Source organism: Haemorhous mexicanus, chromosome Z, assembly GCF_027477595.1.
Source record: "Haemorhous mexicanus isolate bHaeMex1 chromosome Z, bHaeMex1.pri, whole genome shotgun sequence".
NCBI classification, from domain to species: domain Eukaryota; kingdom Metazoa; phylum Chordata; class Aves; order Passeriformes; family Fringillidae; genus Haemorhous; species Haemorhous mexicanus.
This window is the reverse complement of record NC_082381.1, coordinates 2228389-2252510: the sequence shown is the minus strand read 5'-3', so window position 1 is coordinate 2252510 and position 24122 is coordinate 2228389. Positions and strand designations below refer to the sequence as shown.

Genomic DNA, 24122 nt, shown 5'->3' with positions numbered 1-24122 from the left:
TATGGTTAACCTACAGTTAAAAAAGAAACTAAACCACTTTGATCATTTTACCAACAGTGCTCCAGAGATGGCAGGCTCTAGAGTAGTACAGGTCTCGTGCACCCACAGGTAGGACCCAGGCTCTGTTTTACATTTGTGAACAGAGAGAAGTACATCAAATTTCAGCCAGGGGTCCTTTAGTATGTCCCAAGCACACAGAACCATCTGGGTGCAATTCTGTGCAAGGTGCTCTAATACAACCCTACCTGAGCAGGGAGATTGGACCATATGACCTCACTGTGGTTCCTTCCAGCCTTAGCCATTCCAGGATTCTTTAACTCATTCAATTGACCATGACAGGGTGGTTTTGAGTCTCAGCTTCAATTTCAAAAATCCCTGCTATTGCTTTTGTTTATTTGTGGGTATGATTTGGTTTGGTTTTGGTTGGGATTTTCTTTTTTTGGCAGGAGAGACTGAAGATAAATCAAAGCAAAGCTAATTAACAGAGTAATCTCCAAGGTATTCTGCATTCAATATACTACACTGACTAAATCCAAGGACTGGTTTACTTGTGTTAGGCCATGAAAGGACCTGCATTGCTCCCAGCCCTGAGAGTACAGGAACTCAGGGTGTTTTCCATAGGTCATTTAGGGCTGAACCTCCCTCCTACTTCAGAGACAGGAAGGACCACTTTACACCAGCATATTTTTATGCCATGAAACAAAATAAAAAAGCAATGGAGAGAAAGTTTTCCTCTCCAAAGGAAGTGAATTTTAAAAAGCTGGTCCTGGTTAAGCGTGTCTGTGATTACTCATCTCTTCAGAGTAATGTAATAACAGCTACCCAGCTGTAGTTCAGGCATCTATCAGTCTGGCAGCTCTCAGCTATGAAAGGTAGGTTTATTCACTGAAACACGGAACAGACAACAACTGTGTATGTGTTACTAATACTGTTGCACTCTTTCTTCCCCTGCAGATATTTATAAACAATGAATGGCACAACTCAGTCAGTGGTAAAAAATTTGCAGTCTTTAACCCTGCAACTGAAGAGAAAATCTGTGAGGTTGAAGAAGGAGACAAGGTAGGGTTTTCTTCCTTGCCCTTAACTGCAACTTTAATTTCCGTGCATCTTAAAAGTAGGAAGGCAAGCAGCCATTTGTGCAATGTAAAACCACCTCAGAGGGACCTACTTCATCCTGCACACTCTCTTTCACAAACTCTTTTTTAATAAACCATAATATTTTTCGGAAAGAGAGGCTGAAAAACTGCTTTACCTGCGGCTCATATGAGAAAAGTTCTGAAGAAGCTTTTTTTTGCTTATCTGTTTTACTAATATTATTGATTCTTTTTCTTATGCTCATTGACATCTAAAAAATTTAGGTGGGATTTTATTTTTCTCTTCTATTTTCTTCGTTACAAATTAATATATTCTTGTTCATGGCACATTTATATAAGGCTTTTCCTTGCAGAAAATATAAAAAGGACAAATACCTACCATTTCCCACAAATTCTCTGAGGATCACTACCATGAGTATTTTTAGCTAAACGTGGTCTCAGTATTGCCCCCTACAAATATTTTGTTTTGTGAAAAACATATTGGAACATAGTCCTAAAAATTACTTTCAAGTTGAAGGGAGCCTATCAAATAGTCACTAATTCCACAAAACAGACCTCCTTAATGCATGTTGAATCAATGAAGCAGATGACTAAAAATATTACTCAAAACTGTAAAGAAACATAATTTTTTAAAATTTTTATGAGATTCTGTAGTAGAACATTTCAGACAGATGCCATGTAATCACAGATATAATGAAAACCTAGGCACTTGTCTCTGTATTTTTGTTACATTTTGTGTTTTTCTTATGACCAGGATTTGCCTAGTGCTACCCTACAGTTTAAAAATAATGAAGGAGGTAGTTTTTTTTATATGGGATAGACAATGTGCTTAACAGCATTAAAAGTACTGAGCAAAGAAAGGGTTTGTTGATATATTCTGAGGAAGTAAATACAAGAAATGAAGGTCTTATTTCTACTTTATGAGATGACTGTAACTGGAAATAAAGCTGGTTTTATAATTACTGGTTTGGTTCTTGCACATATAGATTTAATTTTCAACAGTTTCACTTCAAATTTAATTTTCCATCCAAAAATGAATTTTTTTTTCACATTTCTCACAAAATGATATATTCATTTTAGTCAAGAAACAGGCATCTCTACAATGCTGCGTATAAGAAGCATTTCTTAAGTTTAGCATCAAAATGTTAAACACATTTTAATCCAGTAGAACTAATGTAAAACTTGTAAGTTTGTCTGTGTTCTAAGTTCACCAAAAATTATTGCCAACATAATAAGCACATGCTTTTTTCAAAATCTTTTCATTTACTGTACAGAAATTCACACTGAAATAAAATTCTCTTTTGAGAAATACACTCAGAATGATGTAATAACAGCTATCCAATTTTAGTTCAGACATCTATCAATTAAATCTTTCTCACTCTGGTCTGTAATCTCATCTAATAATTTCTGTCTCTAATGCTGCCTAGTACTTGAGCAATAGTGACCACCAATTAGTAAGAAGGTCATAATGATGTCATATTTCAAACATTTTCATAGAGAAACATGGCTAAGAAAGTTCTAATTATTTCACCGGGAATGAAATAATTTAAAAAAATCCAAACACCTGAAGTTTTTCAAAGGTTTTTCTTTTCTTTAATACCACTATAAGTAGTGCTGAGACACTGATAATTTATCATCCCAAATTAAATTACTTGTATCCTGCAACTGTTCAGTTATCATTCAAAATTTTTGTAGCTTTATTTCCTGACAAGCTCTCTAACAATTCGTTAAATAAAAGAGATCATACTATTCAAAACACAGGTTTGCTTTCTCTTCAATAATTTTGCAAACTAATGTGTAATGACAACTGCTATTAAGTAAATTGCCTAGTGAATTGTGCAGATCTAGTAAATTACATGGCCATTATGAACCTAATATGCAAGAGGCTAGACTTCAGACAATGAACCCAGAGATTTTAGGAATTTAATTTGTGCATACAATAGGGTTGACAAAGGGCTGTCCACTGCCTTGCAGTGGCATTTTAAAAAACAAGAGGAGATTACAAAGAACAGACATGTATGTGGGTGGGAATTGTTTGCTTCCAGTTTGATGGCTCTTTCAAGCTACATTCCTAATCCTAAAGACCCCTAGTGATAATAAAGCAGCTCATCAAATGGTCAGCATATGTAAACTAAAGGTACTTCTGTAAAAAATCTAAACCAGCTCAGAAAGGAGGTTTTATACTCATAGAATAGATTTATGTAATGAAATTAAATTTATACAGTTGAAGAACAATATTTTTTATTACTTTTCATTCGCAGCCCTCTATTACTCTTATACTATTTTTCTCAGTTTCAATTACTCCTGCATTTCTAGTAGAAAGAACACCAGACAATGTAGATTTAATTTACATCATTCATACTCATATGATATTTTTTCTCCTTCTCCTTTTCCAGTTAAGGCCAAGCCACTGCCCTTAGTCCTACTGCAAAGATGTAGAAAATCTATGATAAGGTCACAGATCATGATGAGGTGATTGACAACATGCTGACAGATTCTGAAGAAAATCAGTTCTTAATTTGGTAGATTTTAGGTGCCTGGTGTAGGTGATTGGTCAGTATCACTCTATAGAAATGGCTATGCTATTCGTATAGTTCCTTCCTACCTTTTCCAAACTTTTCTGGAAAAACTTTTGGAATTTCTGTGGCCTTCTGCTTCACAGGTCTGTCCTGGGCTTTCCAAGCCACTACCACACCCCACTCAAAGATTCTTAAAATTACTTGATGACTACCAATAGCAGTTAAAGATTCAAGACCAAGTTCACATTTAAAACAATTGACCATAGTGTTGACTTTGTTGAATTTGCTGACTTAATCAACCTTGATAATGATTTCCCTGGAGGAGATATTAGCATACAGCAGGACAAAAAAAAATGTTTGAAAGATATCCTTCAAACATTGCATGCAAATTCTCTGGGAGACGTGGCCTATATATTAACTCCTTTTTATTCTTTTTTTCCTCAAAATTTTTCTTTTCTGACAAAAAATCTAGATTAAACCTCTTTTCTATGTCACCATTTTCATTGGTAAATTTTAAAAGAAATATTGAAATACTGAAGAATTCCAAGTACTAAAAGCCTTTTTTCAAGAAATTGTTCTTGCTTTTCCTTAAATCCTGGAATACCCTTTGCACAGAATAGTTTCATTCTAGATTTTTCTTCTATAGTGGAAACCAAATGATAAATAACAAAATATGTGATAAAAAATATTAATGGACCAACAAATTAGCTGACATATGCAAAGACAGTGCTTAAACTTCAAAATACCTAGGCTTAGCTTTGTAAACATGCCTTCTTTTAATTTTTAAAGTAATTTTATACATAAATATTTCTTAAAACCCTCAAAAATAAATTTACTGGTTTGTCTTCCTTAATAATAAATTTGTGTTGATTTTATGAAACATCCTAAGGAACAGGCTTTTCTAACATGGGCTTCATTGCCCCTGTAAGATACTTTCAGATGATAGGTAATTAAGCATTTACCTTACAGACTCAGGCTTCTCTTTGTAAATAAAAGAGATGATATCATTAATGCATATGCTTAGTGTATAGGAAGGGCTTAAAAATCTAAATTTTAAAAATAAAGTTCTTTGATGTATTTTTATTTTGGAAACTTTGAGAACCCATCTGTTTCTCACAGAATTTTACATTCCTGAAATAACAACAGAAGGGTTTGAAAGAAAATAGCCCACGTATTCAACATTACTGGTACTAATTTTTATTAGATTGGGGTTTTTTTCTCTTATTTCAACTTTCTGTCAAACTTATGCTGAACTTCACACATGGAACAGCAGAAAAAAGGCTTATGACAGAGCCGATTATTGATCACCTAAGTGTTTTTGTTTTGCCTACAGGCGGACGTAGACAAGGCAGTGAAAGCAGCTAGAAAGGCTTTTGAGCTCGGGTCAACCTGGCGCACAATGGATGCCTCAGAGCGAGGAAGGCTCTTGAATAAACTCGCTGACTTGGTGGAAAGAGATCGTCTGATTCTAGCTGTGAGTACGAGATGTGAACAAAAGGACAAGAAGGAAAGTCCTGATTTTTACAGAAGGGTTCAGGAGAGTTTAACAGCCAACTCTTTGGAAAGCTAGGCTGGCTCACTACTTGCTTTTTTCCTCTGTAACAAATGGACTTCTCTAAGCTGGCTTGCACGCTGGTCTCTTAACACCCTATATCCACAAAGTACTTGAGTATTTGATTAGCTTTAAATTGATACTTACACTGCCTACAACCACAGTAATTTGAATCACTGATTCTTAAGGGCCCAGTAATATTGACTCAATGGTTAATGCTCGTCTAAACCAAAGTCTGAATCAAGGCCTAAACTTAAATCAAAGCCTGAATCAAGGCCTAAACTCAAAGCCTGGCTCCATGCTTATAGATGATACAAATCAGAACTAGGAAAGTTGGAACTTCATGACTCTAAATTTTCTTATCCCTGGTCCTTCATTTACTCCAGCTTGCTACTAGTAACTGTTGATAAAGCTTAAGGAGAACCAAAGGCAACAATGGATTATTTTAAAAAGAGCAATAACATGAGTGCTGGGGCATGATGCCCTCTCCTTACAAACCACTGTGTACTGGCTATTTTACCACACTTAACAGAAGCCACATAACTTGTAATGCTCTCACCTACAGATTGTGCGCTAAGGCAAGAAATGACATATAAAATAGAAATACACCACCAATTTGATAAATGGTAGTATCCTCTCCACCTTGCTTAAAACTCCACTTATGATGCTATTATTAAGGTGACTTCTCTGCTATTTCAAGCACATTCTGGAATTAAAATTTAGGTGGGATAATAGTTTGTGCTGAAGATGAATCCTGGTTTTCTACAAACAGCATAAAAATTTAGGCAGGGAGGAGTATCCAACATTCAGGATGATCACTCAGACTGATCTAGCTACAGTTTGAAGTATTTAGCCATTAGACACAAAATATGCTGTAGGTAAGCTCATAAAATTTAAACCTTCAGATATGTGAAATCTGCAAGGCATCTGTTGCCCATTATATAGTAGAGTATCTCAGGAGAAATCTTGTGTGGGTGGAACTTATGTCCTTCAAAATGCTAGATTTGAGTTGAGAGTGACCAAATTCAAAGATAGCTATATTCTAAATACAGCAGTATGCCCTCTTGTCCATTGAATAATTGGATGAGCTGGCATTTCTTTCTTCATTGTACAGTCTAAGGCCCTACAAACGCAAAAAGGATGAAGATACAATCTTTTTTTCCACAGGAAAGATGGAACATTGAATTAGTTTTTGTTTACATTTGCCATTTTCATAATATAAAATAATTGCTTTTCTCTGGGGCCCCTCCCAGGTCTCTATTTTACTGATTTTATTTGTATTTCCTACAACATAATCACTTTATTAATTATTTTCCTTTACAGAAAGGGTATAGATGAGTGAAGTGCTTTCCAGATTTTGATGAAGCGAGATTTTCTCCACTCAGTTTATCCTACCTGCAAAACTAGGTCTATAGAGTAACACATACTCCCACAGACTAGAGATCAAAACAGATGTCCAAAGCTCATTGCAAAGTCATTTTCCTGTGATCATGCATGTGACCGGGATGAAAATTATTCCATTTCAGTGCTTTATTTGTTGATAAGATGTTTCAGAGGCTCAGCAGACCTATAGATAGCCAACTGAAAGAGTAAGTCAAAGCAAGGTACTGGAAGAGCCACTGAGAACTGTTACTATAAATTCAATCTCTTGTGATGTTGAAGAGATTCAGAGATTTCATAAGTTTGAGGCCACAGAAGAATTTTCTCCCATGTCCAAACAGAATGGAAATGGTGCCACACATATTATGCCTGGAATGGCAAGGGCATATCTCATTTAATCAGTCCCTTGTTGCTGAGAGCCATCAAGCACTGCTGCCTTCTCTGTTTGTTCTGTTCTCTTCCCAAGTATTGTATCTGAAACGTTTCTGGTTAACTAAAAATGGGGACTTCACAGGGGAGTTGTTGGTGAAAAACTGTTCTTGGAGTATCAGTCTGTTGATCTGACTGGAAATGATAAAGAATGCCAACCTGATTACATCTTGAAATTATAGTTTAGATCTTAAAACTATAGTTTGGGCTCTTCCTGCTGAACATGTTCATTCACAGAGTTGAAGGTCTTCAATCTCTCTGTTTTTGAAAACTTGAGAAAAATATTTTTGAAGCATCAAAAATATGTGGACACTATTTAAGGACTGTTCATGATCTTTATGTCCCAATAGCAGGGGGCATGGAAATTAATCCAAACTACGTTCCTTAGATTTGGCTGGAAATCAACCCTATTTAGAGACTCTCTTCTGTAGAAGTATTTATTTCTCTTAAGGAATTTTTCTCATGTAAGAATTCTAGACGGCTCAGATCTTTCCCTTGCACATCAAACACTCAAGGTGTATTTAGGGTATTTTTTACCAGACTTGAGTCTTGCTGATATTTTATTTGCATCAGTTATTTGCACTGTCTCCTTCCTAACCTCCTGATCTTTGCTGGCAAAATTTTTAACATAAAGTAGAACTGTGTAACTGATTCATATGGGTGAGATGTTTTTTGAGTAAACCTTACCACTACAAATGCATTGTGATCATGTTATCTGCGTTGCTCAATACAAACAAGCCATGACGAAAATTTCTCACTATGAAATTGCTACATTCAGTTTTTCAAGATGTGTTCTTCAGAGGGGAGTAATCTAAATGTTTGTTCTAAAGCTGAAATCCTCAAAGTGAACTTCCAAAACCTAAATTACAAAGCACAATCAAAAGAAGCATTATCAGTATTTGATATTATTGTATTGAACTCTTTAATTGCTGTTTTCTGCAGACAATGGAAACCATTGATGGTGGGAAGCTCTTTTCCACGTCCTATTTAATGGATTTGGGTGCCTGTGTCAAAACTTTACGCTACTACGCAGGCTGGGCTGATAAAGTCCATGGGCGTACTGTTCCATTGGGTGAGTAATTCTGAGATAACAAAGCCACAGAACTGAGGCCAACACAAGCTGTAAATAACTGACTTTTATCTAAAAGTTGTGCAGCACTGAAAATATCTCCAATGGAAAATATTTTTGAAAGTTTTTAAGATAGGTTATTAAAGAGCTCTCATAGTTCTCAGTTTAAACATTTAGTGTAGGTCTTCACATTTATTTCTTGTTCCATACACTAACAAGTATTGTTTGTGAACCAAAAAAATTTAACCTGCGTATGCATCTAAGAAATGCGTTAGGCTACTTTTGCATAGCAATGTGTTGTTTATACAAGGCTACTGTAGTGAGGCCTGGGTGTCTACATATTTAAACAAAGATTAGCACAAAGCAGTAATATTTACTTCAGTGATTGGATAATGTGTTAGGAAAAGTACTACGACATAGGAATGAGGAAACAGCACTTGCTAAAATTTCGTCCCATTCCCTTTCCATTTAGCAGCTCTACGAAAACATTGTCTCCCTAGCTACCTTCTCTCAGCAAGGCAAATAAAAGAATGGTAATAAAGAAGGATTTAAGGAAAAGGTAACAAAGAAGGAATTAAGGAAAAGGTAATAAAGAAGGAATTAAGGAAAACTAGTGTGATAAATACTTCCAACTTCTTTGCCTCCTATAGACCTCTATACTAGGTTTAATGGAACACATGTATATGCGAATAAAAGAGAATTTTATATTTAATGGATTTGATTTAAGCTACAATCTAATGTTAAAAAATGTCTGATATGTACCTCGGATTTAAAAGACAAGTTTTTGAATGAAAAAAAAAAAAGGTGATAAAAGAAAAAAGAAATGAGGAATGCTTATTGGTGTGCTGTACATACCATTTTGAGAAGCAGGGTTGTCACTGCAAAAAGACAGTCAGACTGGAAAAATCAAACCTTGAAGCAAGTAGACATTGAATCCAGATGTACTTTATGGCTTACTGCATAGTTAAGATTTTGAAAATATCATTTATAAGAAAAATTGTATCCAGCTAAATTTGGTACCCTACTTTATCATCTTTGTGATTTAACTGTTTCTCACAAATACTTTGTCTCAATGCCTTATTTATTTCTTTTTCCCATAGATGGAAACTTTTTTACCTTTACTAGACATGAGCCTATTGGGGTGTGTGGCCAAATTATTCCTGTAAGTTGGAAACATTTATGTAAATACAAATGTTCCTTGCTACAAATGGAAATGCATTTGAAATTTTACCTATGCAAGTGCATTTGTGAAGCATTAATAACCATAAATTTTCAGGTGCTGAAAGACAGTCTATCCTCACTTCTATAATTCTGATTCATCAGCGTGTGATGAGTTACTTTGCTCCAACCTTGTCCCTCTCCTCCCTGCTCATGGAGAGAAAATAAATCTCAAATTTTGACTTACAAAATAATTTGAAAGATGGAATTGTGTTTTCTTGAAAGTGAAAGAATTAGAAACAAGCATGTAGGAGACTGTAATATTTACAGTCTATTATGTTTAAGCCTATAAGCCTATAAACAATAAGCTCTTTAAGACCTGGAATATCTGTTATGCTCTGTACAGCATTCAGACAGCTGGATCTTTGTTTATAGCTAAGACTCATTCACCATGATGGTGGTACAAGTTACAACACAAAGAATGTGTCCAATAAAGCTCCTGTTTGGCACATCTGAATTCCTAGTTTTGAACTCACTCTTTTCAACTGAAGTTTCAAAAGGCCTACTTCAGTCTGCTCATTCAAAACACTTGAGGAGCTCAAGTTCTAAATGTATTTGTGAAGTCTCTGTAGTTTTGGTGGGTGTTTGTGAAAATAGCTCTATGCACTAGGCTCTCCTACTCTACCCACCACCTTGCACATGGTAGTTATGAGCAGCCTCACCTGACATGCTTGACAACTCAACAGATTGTGAAAAAGTCACCTTGTCTATAAGGTCTGCTCCAACATGTGAGGCCTGCTCATGTTCCCAACATCTTTAAGATGTTCTTGAAAATTTGCTGTATCTTTAGACCACCACATTGATTTGGAGAACATTGCTTGAATATGTTTGTATCCAGCCTCTAGGAGAGCTTGGAAAACTGCTGGTTTAGATCCTCTTGTAGGTCAGGCACAAGACATTTCAAATAAAACACTCAGTCAAGCTATGATATAGAGCTAGAAGCACTAGATGTGGCCATTTAAAATATAATTATCTCTTGGAAGTACAAGCAGCAGCTAGAATAAACACTGACTTCGCTTGTAAAATGCTAAGTATTTCTGAGTATATCTTCTTTTTCTCTGCATTGAAATATGAACCAACAAACTAGAGTTTTCTATAGAAACCAAAACTGTGAGGACTATGTGTATGTTGCAAACCGCTTTGGATAGCTCACCCTTTCCACTTCCTTTCACTTGTGCAGTTGTATGTACAACTTTAACAATGAATATGCAGAAAACCCTGTAATCCCTCACTTTATATAATTTATGATCCCATTATTTTTTGGGCTGGGGTGAGTCTGAAAGGAGACAAGGAGGGAAAAAAAGAAGTGTTGCATGTATGTTCCTCCTAGCCTTTCTACATAATAGGTAACTCTTAACTGCCTTTTCCCCCATTTCAAAAAGGTATCTGTTGAGCTGAGGCTCATGGCCTCAATGCCACCAAAACTACAGTAAATATTCTCCAAGGGGAAAAGCTGTTTTCCCCTGGCCATGCTGACCCTCACACTGCAGAGCATGGGATCCAAAGCATTCAGCTGCTCTTCAGTCTGCCTGAATTGCTCACAACAGACAGCTGCCAGTGAAACCTCCAGGGGAGAGGGCAGGGACAGCATTATGTGTTATTACCTTCTCTCCCTTAGAAAGCTGAATTGGTGATGGATGTGACCATTCAAGACAGCAAAACTCCCAATTGCACCACTAATCCAACAACTGCCTGTAATACTTTGTTAAAGGAGTACACTCATTGTCTCTTGAGCTTGTAACTAAAACCTCAGATCCCCTAGACTTATACATACACAACAATCCCCAGTTTGTACTACGTGGCTTGCCAATTGTTTTTCTCAAAACATCTTCTTTCTGAAAGGAGTTCAACAAAAAGTTCAACCACCCAGCTGAAAATTTGCACTATTATAACAGAAAAAGCTGAGGTATTTTGGTGATGTATTAGAAACAAGATACATTTTCTCATCTGTTTTTCAGTGGAACTTCCCATTGGTTATGTTCATCTGGAAGATTGCCCCTGCCCTTTGTTGTGGAAACACGGTGGTTGTCAAACCAGCAGAACAAACTCCACTCAGTGCCCTTTACATGGGATCCTTAATTAAAGAGGTAAGTCACCAACAACAGGGTTATATGCCCCTCTCAGAAGTGTAAGAGTACACTGCAGCTGAAATGCCACAAAGGTAATACAAGACAGGCTTATTGCATGCCTAGTCTTGCACTGTGGAGCTTACCTTGCTGTAAACCACTGAAGCCAAACCAGGGCAAAAGCATGCATATCTTTCCAGCCTAGTACACACACAAAAAATCCCACAACATCAATTTAGTAAACTCCATTCTTTAGCAAATATCTTTGTATTACCAAAGCACAGTACCTTTCAGAGTCAAAAGCAAACAAGGAATCAAGTGCAGAGGATTTGGAGGTGGGTGGCAATGACTTTATTAGCACAGTTATCACAGAAAAGAACCTGCTTGTACAGCTTTTTTTTTTTTAACTGAACAAAGTTTTCACCCACCTAAGTTTATTATTAACAGGGAGCTGTAAAATCAAGCTGGTGACTGCTGCCAAACTTGTGAATTTCCTTCACACAGAAACTGTGAGAAGACACTTTGTGCTCCTGAGCAAGGGCTGTGCCTGTTACTTCAGCTGGTATCTCCAAAGCTAACTATTGTGCCCTGTCCAGCAAACACCTAAAGAGAACAGTAAAACAGGTTTTACTGTTTTACTTCCCAATAAAATCAACAAATGCAATCTAAGATGTTCAAAGGTTGGCACAGATGTCAATAATCACCAGTGCAGTAACCTTGCAGAGTTTTAGTGGAATGACTTGGCACATTTTTTAATTCTGCTGTAACACAGTGATTCAACACAGCACACTGACTGGTTGCGTGTTAATATTAAACAGAATCTAAATTATTATCAGAATGGAGCCATGTCCTGCTACTATTGTATCACACAGTAAATGCTATTAGATAATACTGGGGAGGAGGAATAGCTTTTAAAAATATGAGAGAGACCTTCTCTATTCATTTCCAACAATAAGTATCTGAAAGTGTATTTCTCTGAAAAAAGTAGCTTTACAGGGAAATTAGCTAAATTCTGCTATGATCTAATGAAATATCTATTGTGATATTCTGATTTCTTGAAAGGCAAGCTCAGAAGTGGGAACGTGACAAATACCCAGAATATCAAAAATACACTGGACGCCAAGTCCCTGACAGCGATCACTTCAACAGCTGCTTTAGACTTGTGAAAATATCCTGAGGTCTAAAAAAAATTTTTCTAGTTCCCAAATGCCCACTTTAAAAAAAAAAAAAAAAAAATATAGTCACTTCTGATAACCTTCACTGTCTTGCTTAATGACACTCACAAAACTCCCCTACTAACATATAAAGAAGAGCTCCTAAAACAAACATGGAAATGAAATGCTCAAAGGGAGATTTCTCTACACAAAGTAAGAAAGAAAGGCAATGCTAAGCAAATGGAAAGAACTTCATGGTCTCATCAATTTCAGGGTAAATATTTATCTGGAAAATTAAATGAGCATAACAAGCATTGACCTACTGTATCTGAGCATGAAACTGTAAGGAATAAAAGTTGCTTGAACAAAAGTAACAACCTGGTATCCAAATGCAGGACATGACTTTTAGGAGCTCCACCTCACCACCTGAAATTCACCATTTTCCAAAAAAACTATGGAGCTTTATTTTGTAATTCCAAAGTCCTGTTTAGTGCTATAAAGAGACTTATTGAAGTGATAATGCAGGATATGAATCTATTTGATATTTTAATTCTGTGTTTCTCAAGTGTCATTGAAATTGTGCAGCTGCTTCAAAAACCAACAAAATTCCATCTACTCTTGGCAAATCCTTGGAGTTTGCCTGACAAGCTCCTGGAAGAAAATAGCTTATTTAGTTGGGAATGGAACATATCTAGTACAGGATTTATGGGAAACAATGCATTTGTTTTGAACCATAGGAAAATTTTATTTGCATAAAAAACGTGCAAGATATTGAAACTATGCCTATCTCAGCCTGCTTGTTTATGCTTGGTAGCTGCCTCTTTCCTGCTGTAAGCTCTCATGTTGCCCACTGTACTTTCAACCTACATCCAGAGTTCCATCACTTTTCTCAACTTCAGTAGCAGATCATAAATTAAATTTCATCTAGCATGGATATCAATGTGCAGAAGTCAGCAAGCAGATCTGTTGATTCAAACAGCTTTAATGAAGCAGACATGAAAGTAAGCAATATTTCTTTACACATCTGAGTGACAAAATTTTAAAAAATATTTCTTCAGAAATGGCACTGACAAAGAATGAAAGCAATAGATTCATTTGGGAAAAAGCAAAAAAGACAGGCGAAAGAAAGAGGGTGCAAATTGTGTGAGAATGAAACCTTGTGGGGCTCTAGGGCTGAGAATAAATATATGGCTAGGAAAAGGTGGCTGGAGGACTGAAAAGGGAAGACCATGCAACACATGTTCTTAAAGTTATTATCCTTCCCCAAATTTACAGGATTCTTTCTTCCAATTCAGGCAGGATTTCCACCTGGAGTAGTGAATATTGTGCCAGGCTTTGGACCCACCGCTGGAGCAGCAATTTCTCACCACATGGACATAGATAAAGTAGCCTTCACAGGCTCTACAGAGGTACTATTATGAATGCAAGAAAATATAAGCAGGAAATGTGTCCCTCAGATTCCCAGCAATGATTTAATGTCTAACTTATTCTGTGTAATTATTTTAACTCTCTTCTTTCTTAATGCTGCTGGTTTGTTAAACAAAGTCTGTTTAATGATTTGTTGGTTATTATTAACTTTAAACATATTTAAACAATGTTTGTATTGCTGGAAAGCCCTTTAAACAAAGGCAGTCCATGAGGTACAGTAGATCCTAGTGTACCAAAGGTATTTTAAGTTTTACTCCTTTAAAGCAAAACTTTTTCATAACATTCTTTTTTAAGATGATCTGCTATCTTTGAGTTTAATAACAACAGGATGACAGGAAGGTATACCTAGGAAAAGTCATTCTTCATTCTGCACACTTTTAGGTGAGGTGACAGATTTTTGGTGTTTCATTGATGCTAAGTACCATCTGGGTGGTCTGGGTGTTTAAATATTTATCTGTTAAAAAGGAAGGTCACTGTTAATTTTCCCTAACCTTCACTCTGACGAACTGTGAATACCATGATAGAATATTTCTCATTGCAGGCTATATATACGATTAAGGATTAGCTATTTCTTTGATACAGGTCATTATATTGTCTGTCTAAATGCATGCTAAATGGAAAAACTGCCATCTGGTCTCTTAACTTCATGGATATAGACTCCAAAGATAAATATCATAGCTTCATGTCAGGGATCAGTCCACACTGAGTGCAAGAGTTATGCTTACTCTCAGAAACCATCAGCTCTCCAGTAATGAGATATGAAAACAACCCAAAATCCTGACATCTGAGAAATATCCCACAGATGTTGCCAATAGTCAGTGACAACTACAGTTCCCAGTGCCCAGTGATCCTCCAAAGGCAGAGGGACCAGAGGTTGTATTCTAGAGTTTGGTGACTGTTCTCTTCTTGCAGTGCAATTTAGCAGTGAGAAATGAGGGCAGGAAGGCTGACAGAGGGAGAAAGTTTGCCTGATGGTTGCTACACACAGGCAGTTAGAGACCAAAGCCACAAGAGCTACGAGCAGATTTTTCCTTCACAGCTTTTCCAGGGCAGTTCATACTAAGTAGTTAATTCAGTCGTGTCATCAGTAGAAAAAAGCAGGGCAAGGGTCCTAGCTTGCAGTGCTCATTTCCTGCTCTTCGTCCATCCAGGGGAGAAACTGAAACAAGGAAGAGTGTCCATGCAGCCAGTGTAGATTGTCTCGTAAACTTTGTGCACTAAAGAGCCTTCTCACGCATAAAACAAAGGAATTTTAACCTGATGGGAGTAACAGGTGAAGCAGCAACCTGTGCCTGCTTTAGATTAGAGATATGTGCAAGTAGAGCGGTAGCAACTGAAAAAGCACCAGGTATCTTTAGCATTACAGGGGGAAACTCTTCTAGAAAGCATTTCCAGTTCATAGGGTGCAAGTCCCCTGTACCCTGACTCTTTTCAGTTGTTTTATTTTAACTTATTTTTCATTTTATTACTGGGATAGTAGAAATGTCTCAACTGATTTCCACTTTTGAGGAAATCAGAAAAGTATTATAGAGGCCATTATGAACTTTTTGACATGAATCTTTCCTCTTCCTACCTTTTAGGTTGGTCAACTGATTAAAGAAGCAGCAGGCAAGAGCAACCTGAAGAGAGTTACCTTGGAACTTGGAGGAAAAAGTCCTAACATTATATTTGCAGATGCAGATTGTTAGTAGCAATTTTATCATATGAACTACTACTATTGAAAATCCAATATGCTTTTTCCTTTCTTTGCCAGTAAATTAATTGAACCTTTTCAAAAAATAAGTAATTTTTAATGCTTTCTGGTCATGCCATAATTTTAAGTTAGATTGCTGCCAATGTCAATTGCTCCTGATTAAATGTGGAGCTCTGAAAGCCTGTTCACCCTTCATGTAATTAATGATCATCCTAATGAAACATGAATGAAGACTGAAAAGAAGATAGAAGGATCTTAAACAGGTTTATTAACTTCATGTCTAAATACTCTTCTTGACCCTCCTGACAGGGCAAATAATGTTAAATCTTCATTTCCACAGAATACCTGAATGTGTGTTCAGCTAGGTGTACCGTGATGCTCTTGAGAAGGGTAGTTGGGACACAAGTAAATGGTTGTATATCTATCTGTGTTTTAAAGGGCCATAAAAATAAAAAGTGCTAGAAAGGGAAATTAGATGGGTGACAAAGATTAGTAAAGAATTTATGATGTGACGATTCAGGTTTATGATCTGATGAACTCTGCATTTCTTTGCAGTGGATGCTGCTGTGGAGTTTGCCCATATTGGTGTGTTCTATCACCAGGGACAATGTTGTGCATCAGGATCTAGGATTTTTGTGGAAGAGCCTATTTATGATGAGTTTGTTCGCCGGAGCATTGAAAGAGTAAAGAAGTATACTCTTGGGGATCCTTTGAAGCCTGGTGTACAGCAAGGCCCTCAAGTGAGTAATATTACATGTTTTCAGACTAATTCTGTCATGACACCACAATTTAATGTCCTTCCAAACCTACTGTCGCACTAGTTTCAAGGCTAAGTACAGTTTTGTAGAGGTTAGTCTGGAGTACAACGAGGAAGAAATCAGAGTGATTGTTATTTGTACCAGTATCATAGGCCTAAGGTCTCTTTCTCTTTTTATTATTGAAGGTGAACAATTATAAAAAATTGAAATGCTTTGACAAAGCTCCAATGCAAGATCTGTAAAAGTGCAAGTACAATCACCTATGTCATGTAAGAACTTGCTACCTTTTCATTCAGATAGTGCCACTATAAGTGACTAACTTGAAGAAATAAGACCATTAAAATCTTTTCCCCTTTTTCACGTCACTAGACTTTTATTATGCTGCTCTCAGTTTTAGAATATTACACAATCAAAATGCAAGAGTTTTTTTTCTCCTTTTGTTAAAAGATCATACCAACAGCTTTCCCATCAAATGAATGTTAAAATGCAGCATTAAAAAGAATTGCTATCACAATGCTGTGAACTCAACACTGTTACGGTAGATCTCATCTAGTCTTATTCCCACATCAGCTTATATTGCAGGACATGGAATAAAAGTATGGAAAAAAGCACTGTAGTAGAGACAAAGAAAAAGTAGGAGACAAAACCACTCCCATGCATTTGATAGAGTAATATATTCTTTACTGGTTATCACAGTCATTTTGAGTAATAAAAGACACCCAGTAAATTGGAAAAAAATTGCACTCCCAGCCACAAAATATTTGGGAAATGTAAAAATATTATTTTAATATCCTGGAATATGTTTTGATACAAGAAAATAAATTCAGCAGAATAAATTTAAAAGTCAAAGGGCAGGAAGATTCAGAAAAGTAAACTCCATTTGTCTGGTGCACAGCTAATATAAAATTAACAGAAATGCTCTCTCATATTATTGTGGCTTTATTGAGTTTGGATTTCACGCTAACAATTCAAATGAGAGATGTAAATACACTCTTACTAAAAATTAAGGAAGTTAAACATGTGAAAAAAGCAATAATGAAAATATTTGAATGAGCATAAAGACTCTTTCTCCTCCAGTCTCATACTTTGCATTTTTAACCTTTTTTTATCCTTAGCAACCTTTAGCTGAAGTTTAACTACTTTACAGATTAGAAAATATTCTCCTTTTAGAACTGGTATGATTCCTTTAATGGAAAATTATAAGTATGGGTGCAGCTGCATTTCTTATATAGTAGGTGTGTTAAATATCTCTCTTTGTTCTCAGATTCCATGTTACGTGTTCTAGAGTAATTCTTTCTAGAAACAAAAAATTACAGCCTGTGTCAGGTCTATTCACTGTGGTGCATTGCCACAGAGAAAAAGCCATCTTTTTCTCCAGCTCACAGGGACGCAGGTTTAGGTTAATAAGCTAGAAGACCAACTGTTATCAGTGTGTGTTGTTTTCATTCCTGAAATATCTTTTCATTCAGATTGATGAGGAGCAGTATAAAAAAATCCTGGACCTAATTGAGAGTGGGAAAAAAGAAGGAGCCAGACTGGAATGTGGAGGAGGTCCATGGGGAGACAAGGGTTACTTCATCCAGCCCACAGTTTTTTCTAATGTGACGGATGATATGCGCATTGCCAAAGAAGAGGTAATTGAGTCTTCAGCAGTCTCTTCTCTCACAGGAAGCTGTCTGTTTAAATATGTGCTCAAAATATTCATTTAGAAGGCCAAGTGACTACATGAAAATCCTCTCATTAAACCTGTTGCTCTATCTTGGCGGTGTTTAAAGTGCTTTTGTGGTTTTCTGGTGCCCATTTCACCAGATTGCTCAAGGAGGGAGAGGAGTATGAGGCTGCCCTGCCAGCAAAGGCTCCTGCAGTAGATAAATGCTGAGGTTTGGATTGTTTGATTGCTCCATACTGTCCATGTCTCACATGTCAAAGTCAAAGTGACCTGTAAACCTTGGAGGCACAACTTGTGAATGTTTTACACTGCCTAAGGAGCCACTTTACTTGGTGTTTGTATGCACTAGGCAGCTACTTTGCAATGTGAGAAACTAGCTGGATTGCGCTTCCGGAGGCATTTTGTTTGGGACATTTCATTTTGCCCCTGTGAGCAAACTTAGATCAGTTTGCAGATGTGTCTACACTTCAATGAAGAATCTGCTACTGTCCCAACTAAGATGACAATGCTAAGGCACCAGTGACTGCCTGGAAGGAACCAGAGACATTTGGGAGTGCTGAGCTTCCATCTGAGCTAGTTCTCTACATAAAGACTCAAAGTCAAGTCATGACCTCTTTGCTGTGTTTTTTTACATTTATCTCAATCAATAACTGCTGCAATTGGGCTGCAATTGGTGTCCATTTCACTACTTCATATTAGAAAGCTGATGCAGTCTCCTAAGCATACTTACTACATCCAGCAAGAGCCAACAGCCTGAGCTAAAATGAACAACAGAGCATTTGGAATTAATTGTGGTAGGAAGAGGGTTGTAAAACCTGATAGACTTGTATGAGACAGAATTTGATTGTTTCCACCATACTATGAGTCAAGTAGAAACACCACAGAGTTACAATTTTTTCGCAGTTCTGTTAGTTATCCTTTGGTCAGTAGTACAAGAACCGCTCCTCACATTATTTTAAGTGTAATGGACAAAGAAGCTACAAATAGCCAAGACAGTTTAAATAATATTAATCTTTAAAGAATATCTGAGTATTGAAGTTCACAACTTGAACACTTGGAGGAATGCTCAGTGGTTTTCTGATCTACGGAAATCAATCCTAGAACTCTAGCTAGAAACCAGCACTAAAAACTCAGTCAAGTAGAAAGCTCACAGTCTATGGAAATGAGTTAGATGCTGTAAGGCACCCCTCAGCCTACACAGTCTTGGTGTTCTGTGATAGGCACGGACACCTCTGGCTGAGAACTCTGACAAATGGTAGCAGGAAGGCTGAACTGAAGGACTATTTTCTTACCTGACACCCACATGGAAAGCAGAATTAGTTGTTTCACTTGGAGTACATTCTCAGTTGTGCAGCTACCCGCAGGGATAAAATTCTAATAGTAAATCTGGGCAAATGAAAATTGAATGTCTTTCTTGACTTTACAAATAGGGCTCGTCCAGAAAACAGGAGTTTGTTGGTAACTAGTATAGACACGGAGCACACTGTGACTCCATGCTAACTACCTTTATGATGGGTGCCTTTTGATCATTGTTTATTTGTTTTCATTGTTCATTTATGGTTTTATGAATTATTTACAATAGGTAATCTTGACTTCCTTCATATTGCAAAAAAACTTTATGCAAATATACAGTATTTTTTAGAACTTGATACATTCTTGACTGAATGAATTCAGGAATAAGGCCATCTGACAGAAGTAAACTTAAAATACATCAATTACTTGAAATAGTAAGTTATTCTAATTCACTTCATATTTTTTTCATGTGTTTGTAACAGATATTCGGACCTGTTCAACAAATCATGAAGTTTAAAACCGTAGATGAAGTTATCAAGAGGGCAAATAATACCACCTATGGCTTGGCAGCAGCAGTTTTTACCAAAGACATTGACAAAGCATTGACATTTGCAGCTGCCCTTCAGGCTGGAACAGTATGGTAAGTAAAGTTTTTTTAATTTTTACTTTAGATCTGCCAGTGTCAATGGCAATTGTGAGACATATTCACAGTATTTTGGGTGGTCTTTTTTTCATATTTATTCCTTGTCATCTTTATAGAGGTAGATCATTGTCTCTTCTGTTTATCTTTCCCATATATTTCCCTATTTAATGTGTTACTAAATAATTACTTCTTGTTAGTCATCATACCATTTTCTGATCAACTTAGTCCAAAAAAGGAAATTTACTAAATTTCCTAAATTTCCTAAATTTCCTAAATTTACTAAATTCTAAAAAGACCAGGAAACTAAAGAAAACGCTGTGAGAGTGTCCTTTACTTCTGGATCTGGGGATACCAAATAGAGAAATAATGAGATTGGTTTTTGTATTTTATTTTGTGCAAAGAAGGTAATTATCTGAAGTTCAGTGGCCATTAGCCTGGGCAGAGCCTTTCCCATTTCTGTGATGGGAAAGATTGATAAAATGTGATTGAACAAAGAAAGGACATACAAGCTGGGAGAACTACTAAAAGGCCCACTATTTCATATAGGTTGCCTCTTGTTTTCCATAGAAAACAAGAGGCAACCTATATGAAACTGGAAAAGAAAAAGCTATGAAATGAAGGAGGGAAAGCTTGGAGGCACAGCAGGGTCTAATGACAATCACTGACAAAAACCTGCATTTCCCTACAGTTATTTCAATGCATGAGAAGGAGAACAACCAATTTTACTTGAATGTAAAACCTGTGTCCAATTTACATTTTATCTGGAAGCACTTGCGACCAGCACAAATTCCTGCCCAAGTCCTCTGATCTAAGAACATATGCTTTCCAAAAATAAGCTAACAGTCCTGCCTTCAGAGTTGGTATTCTTTATATGGAAGAAAGTTTAGAATAGAAGTGGAATATTTGGGATTTCCTTTTTCATGATTGGTGGTCTAGGAATCCTTAGCTATGAACAGAATCTCTTTTGTTGAAACCAGTAGACTGGCAAGGAGGATAGAATATAAAATATTGAGGAAATAGAGAATATTTGATTTGACAAGGCTGTAAGACATAAAGAGCTCCTCAGCTAGGAAATGGGATGCACCTTCTGCCAAAATGCTTCATACCTAAAAATTTGCCTGTGAAATTCCTTTCTTACTCATTATTGTGTCTTTGTTCTCAACCACAATACAGAATAAGGTTTAACTGAGTAGAACCAAACAAAACTTCCTAAATATATAGTGAAGCTATCCTGCATTTATCTATTGGAAAGGTACATAAACTCTTCTGCAGAACCCTTATCTGTGGATAACCTTTTGTGAGAGAGCTTATGTACAAATTAAAAATTTTATTGCAATGATCAGAGAAAGATATGAGTGTCTCTCACCTTGAAGACTCTTATTGAGTTTTAGTACTCTGATAATGACTAGTTGTTATTTTTTATGTTGTTGTTTTTGATGTTTCATTTATCTAAACTTCAAACTACATATATTTTTATAAATATATACTTAGATGTTGTTTGTGACTATGACCATAGGCTTTTTAGAAGCGACAGAAAACCTCTGATTTTTCAGAAGAGGAAAAAATTTTTTTCACATTGTCAAAAGAAATTTTCCTGTTCTTCCAGGGTTAATTGCTATAATGCACTGTCTGCTCAAAGTCCCTTTGGAGGTTTTAAGATGTCAGGAAATGGACGAGAACTGTAAGTAAATACTTTTAAAGCTGTAGATTCATAGGAAATTCAAAATGAAATTCCAAACTCTGCATAGCTAGGATGTCCAGTTTGAGATTTTGGCAAATATAACTCTAGAGTTCTTAGTGGCATCATGTTATCAGAGGCAACATCAACCAGCAATTCCTCTACAAATAAATAAGAAAATTTCTTAGAGGCACACTTTTTCAATATGACGAATTCACAGTATATCGTGGTTGAAGTACACTGGTAAGCATAACTGACCATTGTGTTTATGGTTTATATTTTTTGCACATATAGAGAAACTCTCATTTTCATGAAGATTAATCTGTGGGTAGTTTGTGAAATCCCCTTTAAATGCTGGGTTTTGAAAACACAAGACTATCCAAAATCCTTCATGTTAGCAAGATTTTTCAGTTAAAAGTTTGTGAAACTAATGTTTTTACAGCATGTGCCAGCCAGGTCAAAAGTTTTGATGAAAAAAACCCTCTGTAGTCTTTGGACTTTTGTTTATCCCAGAATAGAAGCAGAGTAGCATACATATATTATAAACTAATCAAATTTTTTCAAACTTCTGAGTTTTAATCTAGTTTCAACTTGAATCATATCCAGTCTTACCTGTATTCTTTGTTAAAAATGCCATACGTAAAAGAACAAACTATTTTTAAAGCAATGAGTAAAAATTAGTTCATGCAAGCCTTCTTTTTTTATTATGATAAATAAATAACACTTCTAATGAACCATGGAAGTGATTAAAAAAGATATGTATAGGTCAGGCAGTTCAGAGCTTCTCTTTATGTAGTTTCTTCAGAGATAAAGGCTAGTGTTTTCATACTTGCTCATCACTGGGCACAATCTGCTTCTGATGGCAAAGCTCCCACTGACTTCAAAGGAAACAGCCAAGCCAACATTGAGAGCTTTAGAAAACTGGAAATTGAAACCCTTTAATAATTTAGGCCATTTTTATCAAATACAGCTTTGCCTTTGTTGGGTGTGGGTGCCAATAACTGGGAGATAATCAATTCTGAATTACAGTCTTTTTCAGAAATATTTTTTGGATTTGTTTGCTGGAAATCACAGACTACCAAATGTCATATACTAACAAAATTCCTCGCCAAAAATGAAGGGAATCAGTAAACATTTTCACCCAGCACAAGTGTCCTGAGCACAGATTTCTGGTTTGCTTATATAGCTATCTAATAAGACAGCAGTGAGATCTGTGTAACATTATGCTGTAGCAAATCCTTGTTCCACAGAACAATCAGTTATGTCTAAATAGTTTGACTACATCAGATGTCAAATAGTTAGGAACACAAACAAGCTTCATCTCATCACTGAAAACATAAAGGTGAAACATGCTCATAACATGTCAAAGATTTCAACTCTTATTCACTGTCTCAGTTTTCATCATGGAATAATTTTGTCCCCCATTTACTTGAGATGAAGTTCCTATTCTTTGACTCTGAAAAAAGCTCTTGACATCAGAAGAAGAGCTTTACAAATAACTAGCTGAACATACTTGTGAAGATCTAACATGCTCTTGATCTGCTGTAAAGAAATCCGGTTTAGAAATACTCTAAACACCACTCACAGGAATAAAACTACTCTCTCTGCCATTTTTCTCAGAAGAACATTGCTGTAGCTTTTCAAAAGGTTTCCAGGAGCAGTATAGCTGCACAGCTGCCTTCCAAATAAGTCCAGTGTACTTGTTATATATCCGGCCAATTGCACACTACCGCTGAAAATCCCATCCAGAAAAATACTCATATAAGAAACGTTAGCATAAATGCTGCTCTTGGTTCTCTTTTATCTAGGGGAGAATATGGACTTCATCAATACACAGAAGTTAAGACTGTCACCATCAAAATCCCTCAAAAGAACTCTTAATGCTGTTTGAAGTGCAGAAATTAACATCTTCAAATGATTCTGAAAAGGCTATCTGAATTCTCAATTGTTTTGTTGTCCAAGTGGTGCATTAACTTGTCTGCTTTCTGACTGCACAAGAAGTACCTTCTTACGTTAACAATATAAGGAATGGCATAGAAAAAATATTAATGTGATTAATTATGAAAAGAAATCTTTGATGTCTGGCTCACAGCTAACTCTTTAAAATTCAAATCCAGAAAGATCTGCTCCTGTTTGCGGTTGTAGTGCTCTGTATTGTTACGAAAATTTTCCTTTTTCAGTATATTCTGCTAGTATAGTTTGAATTTATGTGCTCTTGTAAGTGTTAGATGTCAAGCTCTCCTTGCATTTGCTTTGTGGCCTTAACAAAAGCACTAAACAGTAGTTAGCAGACGTTTCTATGTTTCTCTAGATAAATTTCTTAGACTATTAAACTTGTTCATCATGCTGCATGAATGTAATCTGTATGTTAAAAAAATATTAAAAGTCACCTACAAAACCTAGTACTACTCCCTTCATTAATCTTTTCTATTATACCGGTTTACCACTGGCCAAAACGTATCAGAGGTACCTGTGGTGT

The 24122-nt window shown here is 36.3% G+C and overlaps 1 protein-coding gene across 1 annotated transcript; it reads left to right on the top strand.

Annotated features, from left to right (window-relative positions):
- Nucleotides 1–902: 902 nt before the first annotated feature.
- Nucleotides 903–24045, top strand: LOC132341828 (aldehyde dehydrogenase 1A1-like). The gene is made up of 12 exons (XM_059873906.1): nt 903–1059; nt 4947–5087; nt 7917–8046; nt 9144–9205; nt 11220–11348; nt 13777–13890; nt 15490–15592; nt 16158–16342; nt 17830–17994; nt 19805–19962; nt 21572–21646; nt 23452–24045. Exons 2-12 carry the CDS (start codon nt 5013–5015, stop codon nt 23522–23524), a joined length of 1269 nt encoding a protein of 422 aa, XP_059729889.1. The 5' UTR covers nt 903–1059; nt 4947–5012; the 3' UTR covers nt 23525–24045.
- The last annotated feature ends 77 nt before the right edge of the window (nt 24046–24122 follow it).

Coding starts and splice junctions, on each gene's coding strand:
- LOC132341828 (XM_059873906.1), top strand. CDS start 5,013: ATGGATGCCTCAGAGCGAGGAAGGCTCTTGAATAAACTCGCTGACTTG. Junction 5,088..7,916: donor GAGATCGTCTGATTCTAGCT/GTGAGTACGAGA, acceptor TGTTTTCTGCAG/ACAATGGAAACCATTGATGG. Junction 16,343..17,829: donor GTGTACAGCAAGGCCCTCAA/GTGAGTAATATT, acceptor CTTTTCATTCAG/ATTGATGAGGAGCAGTATAA.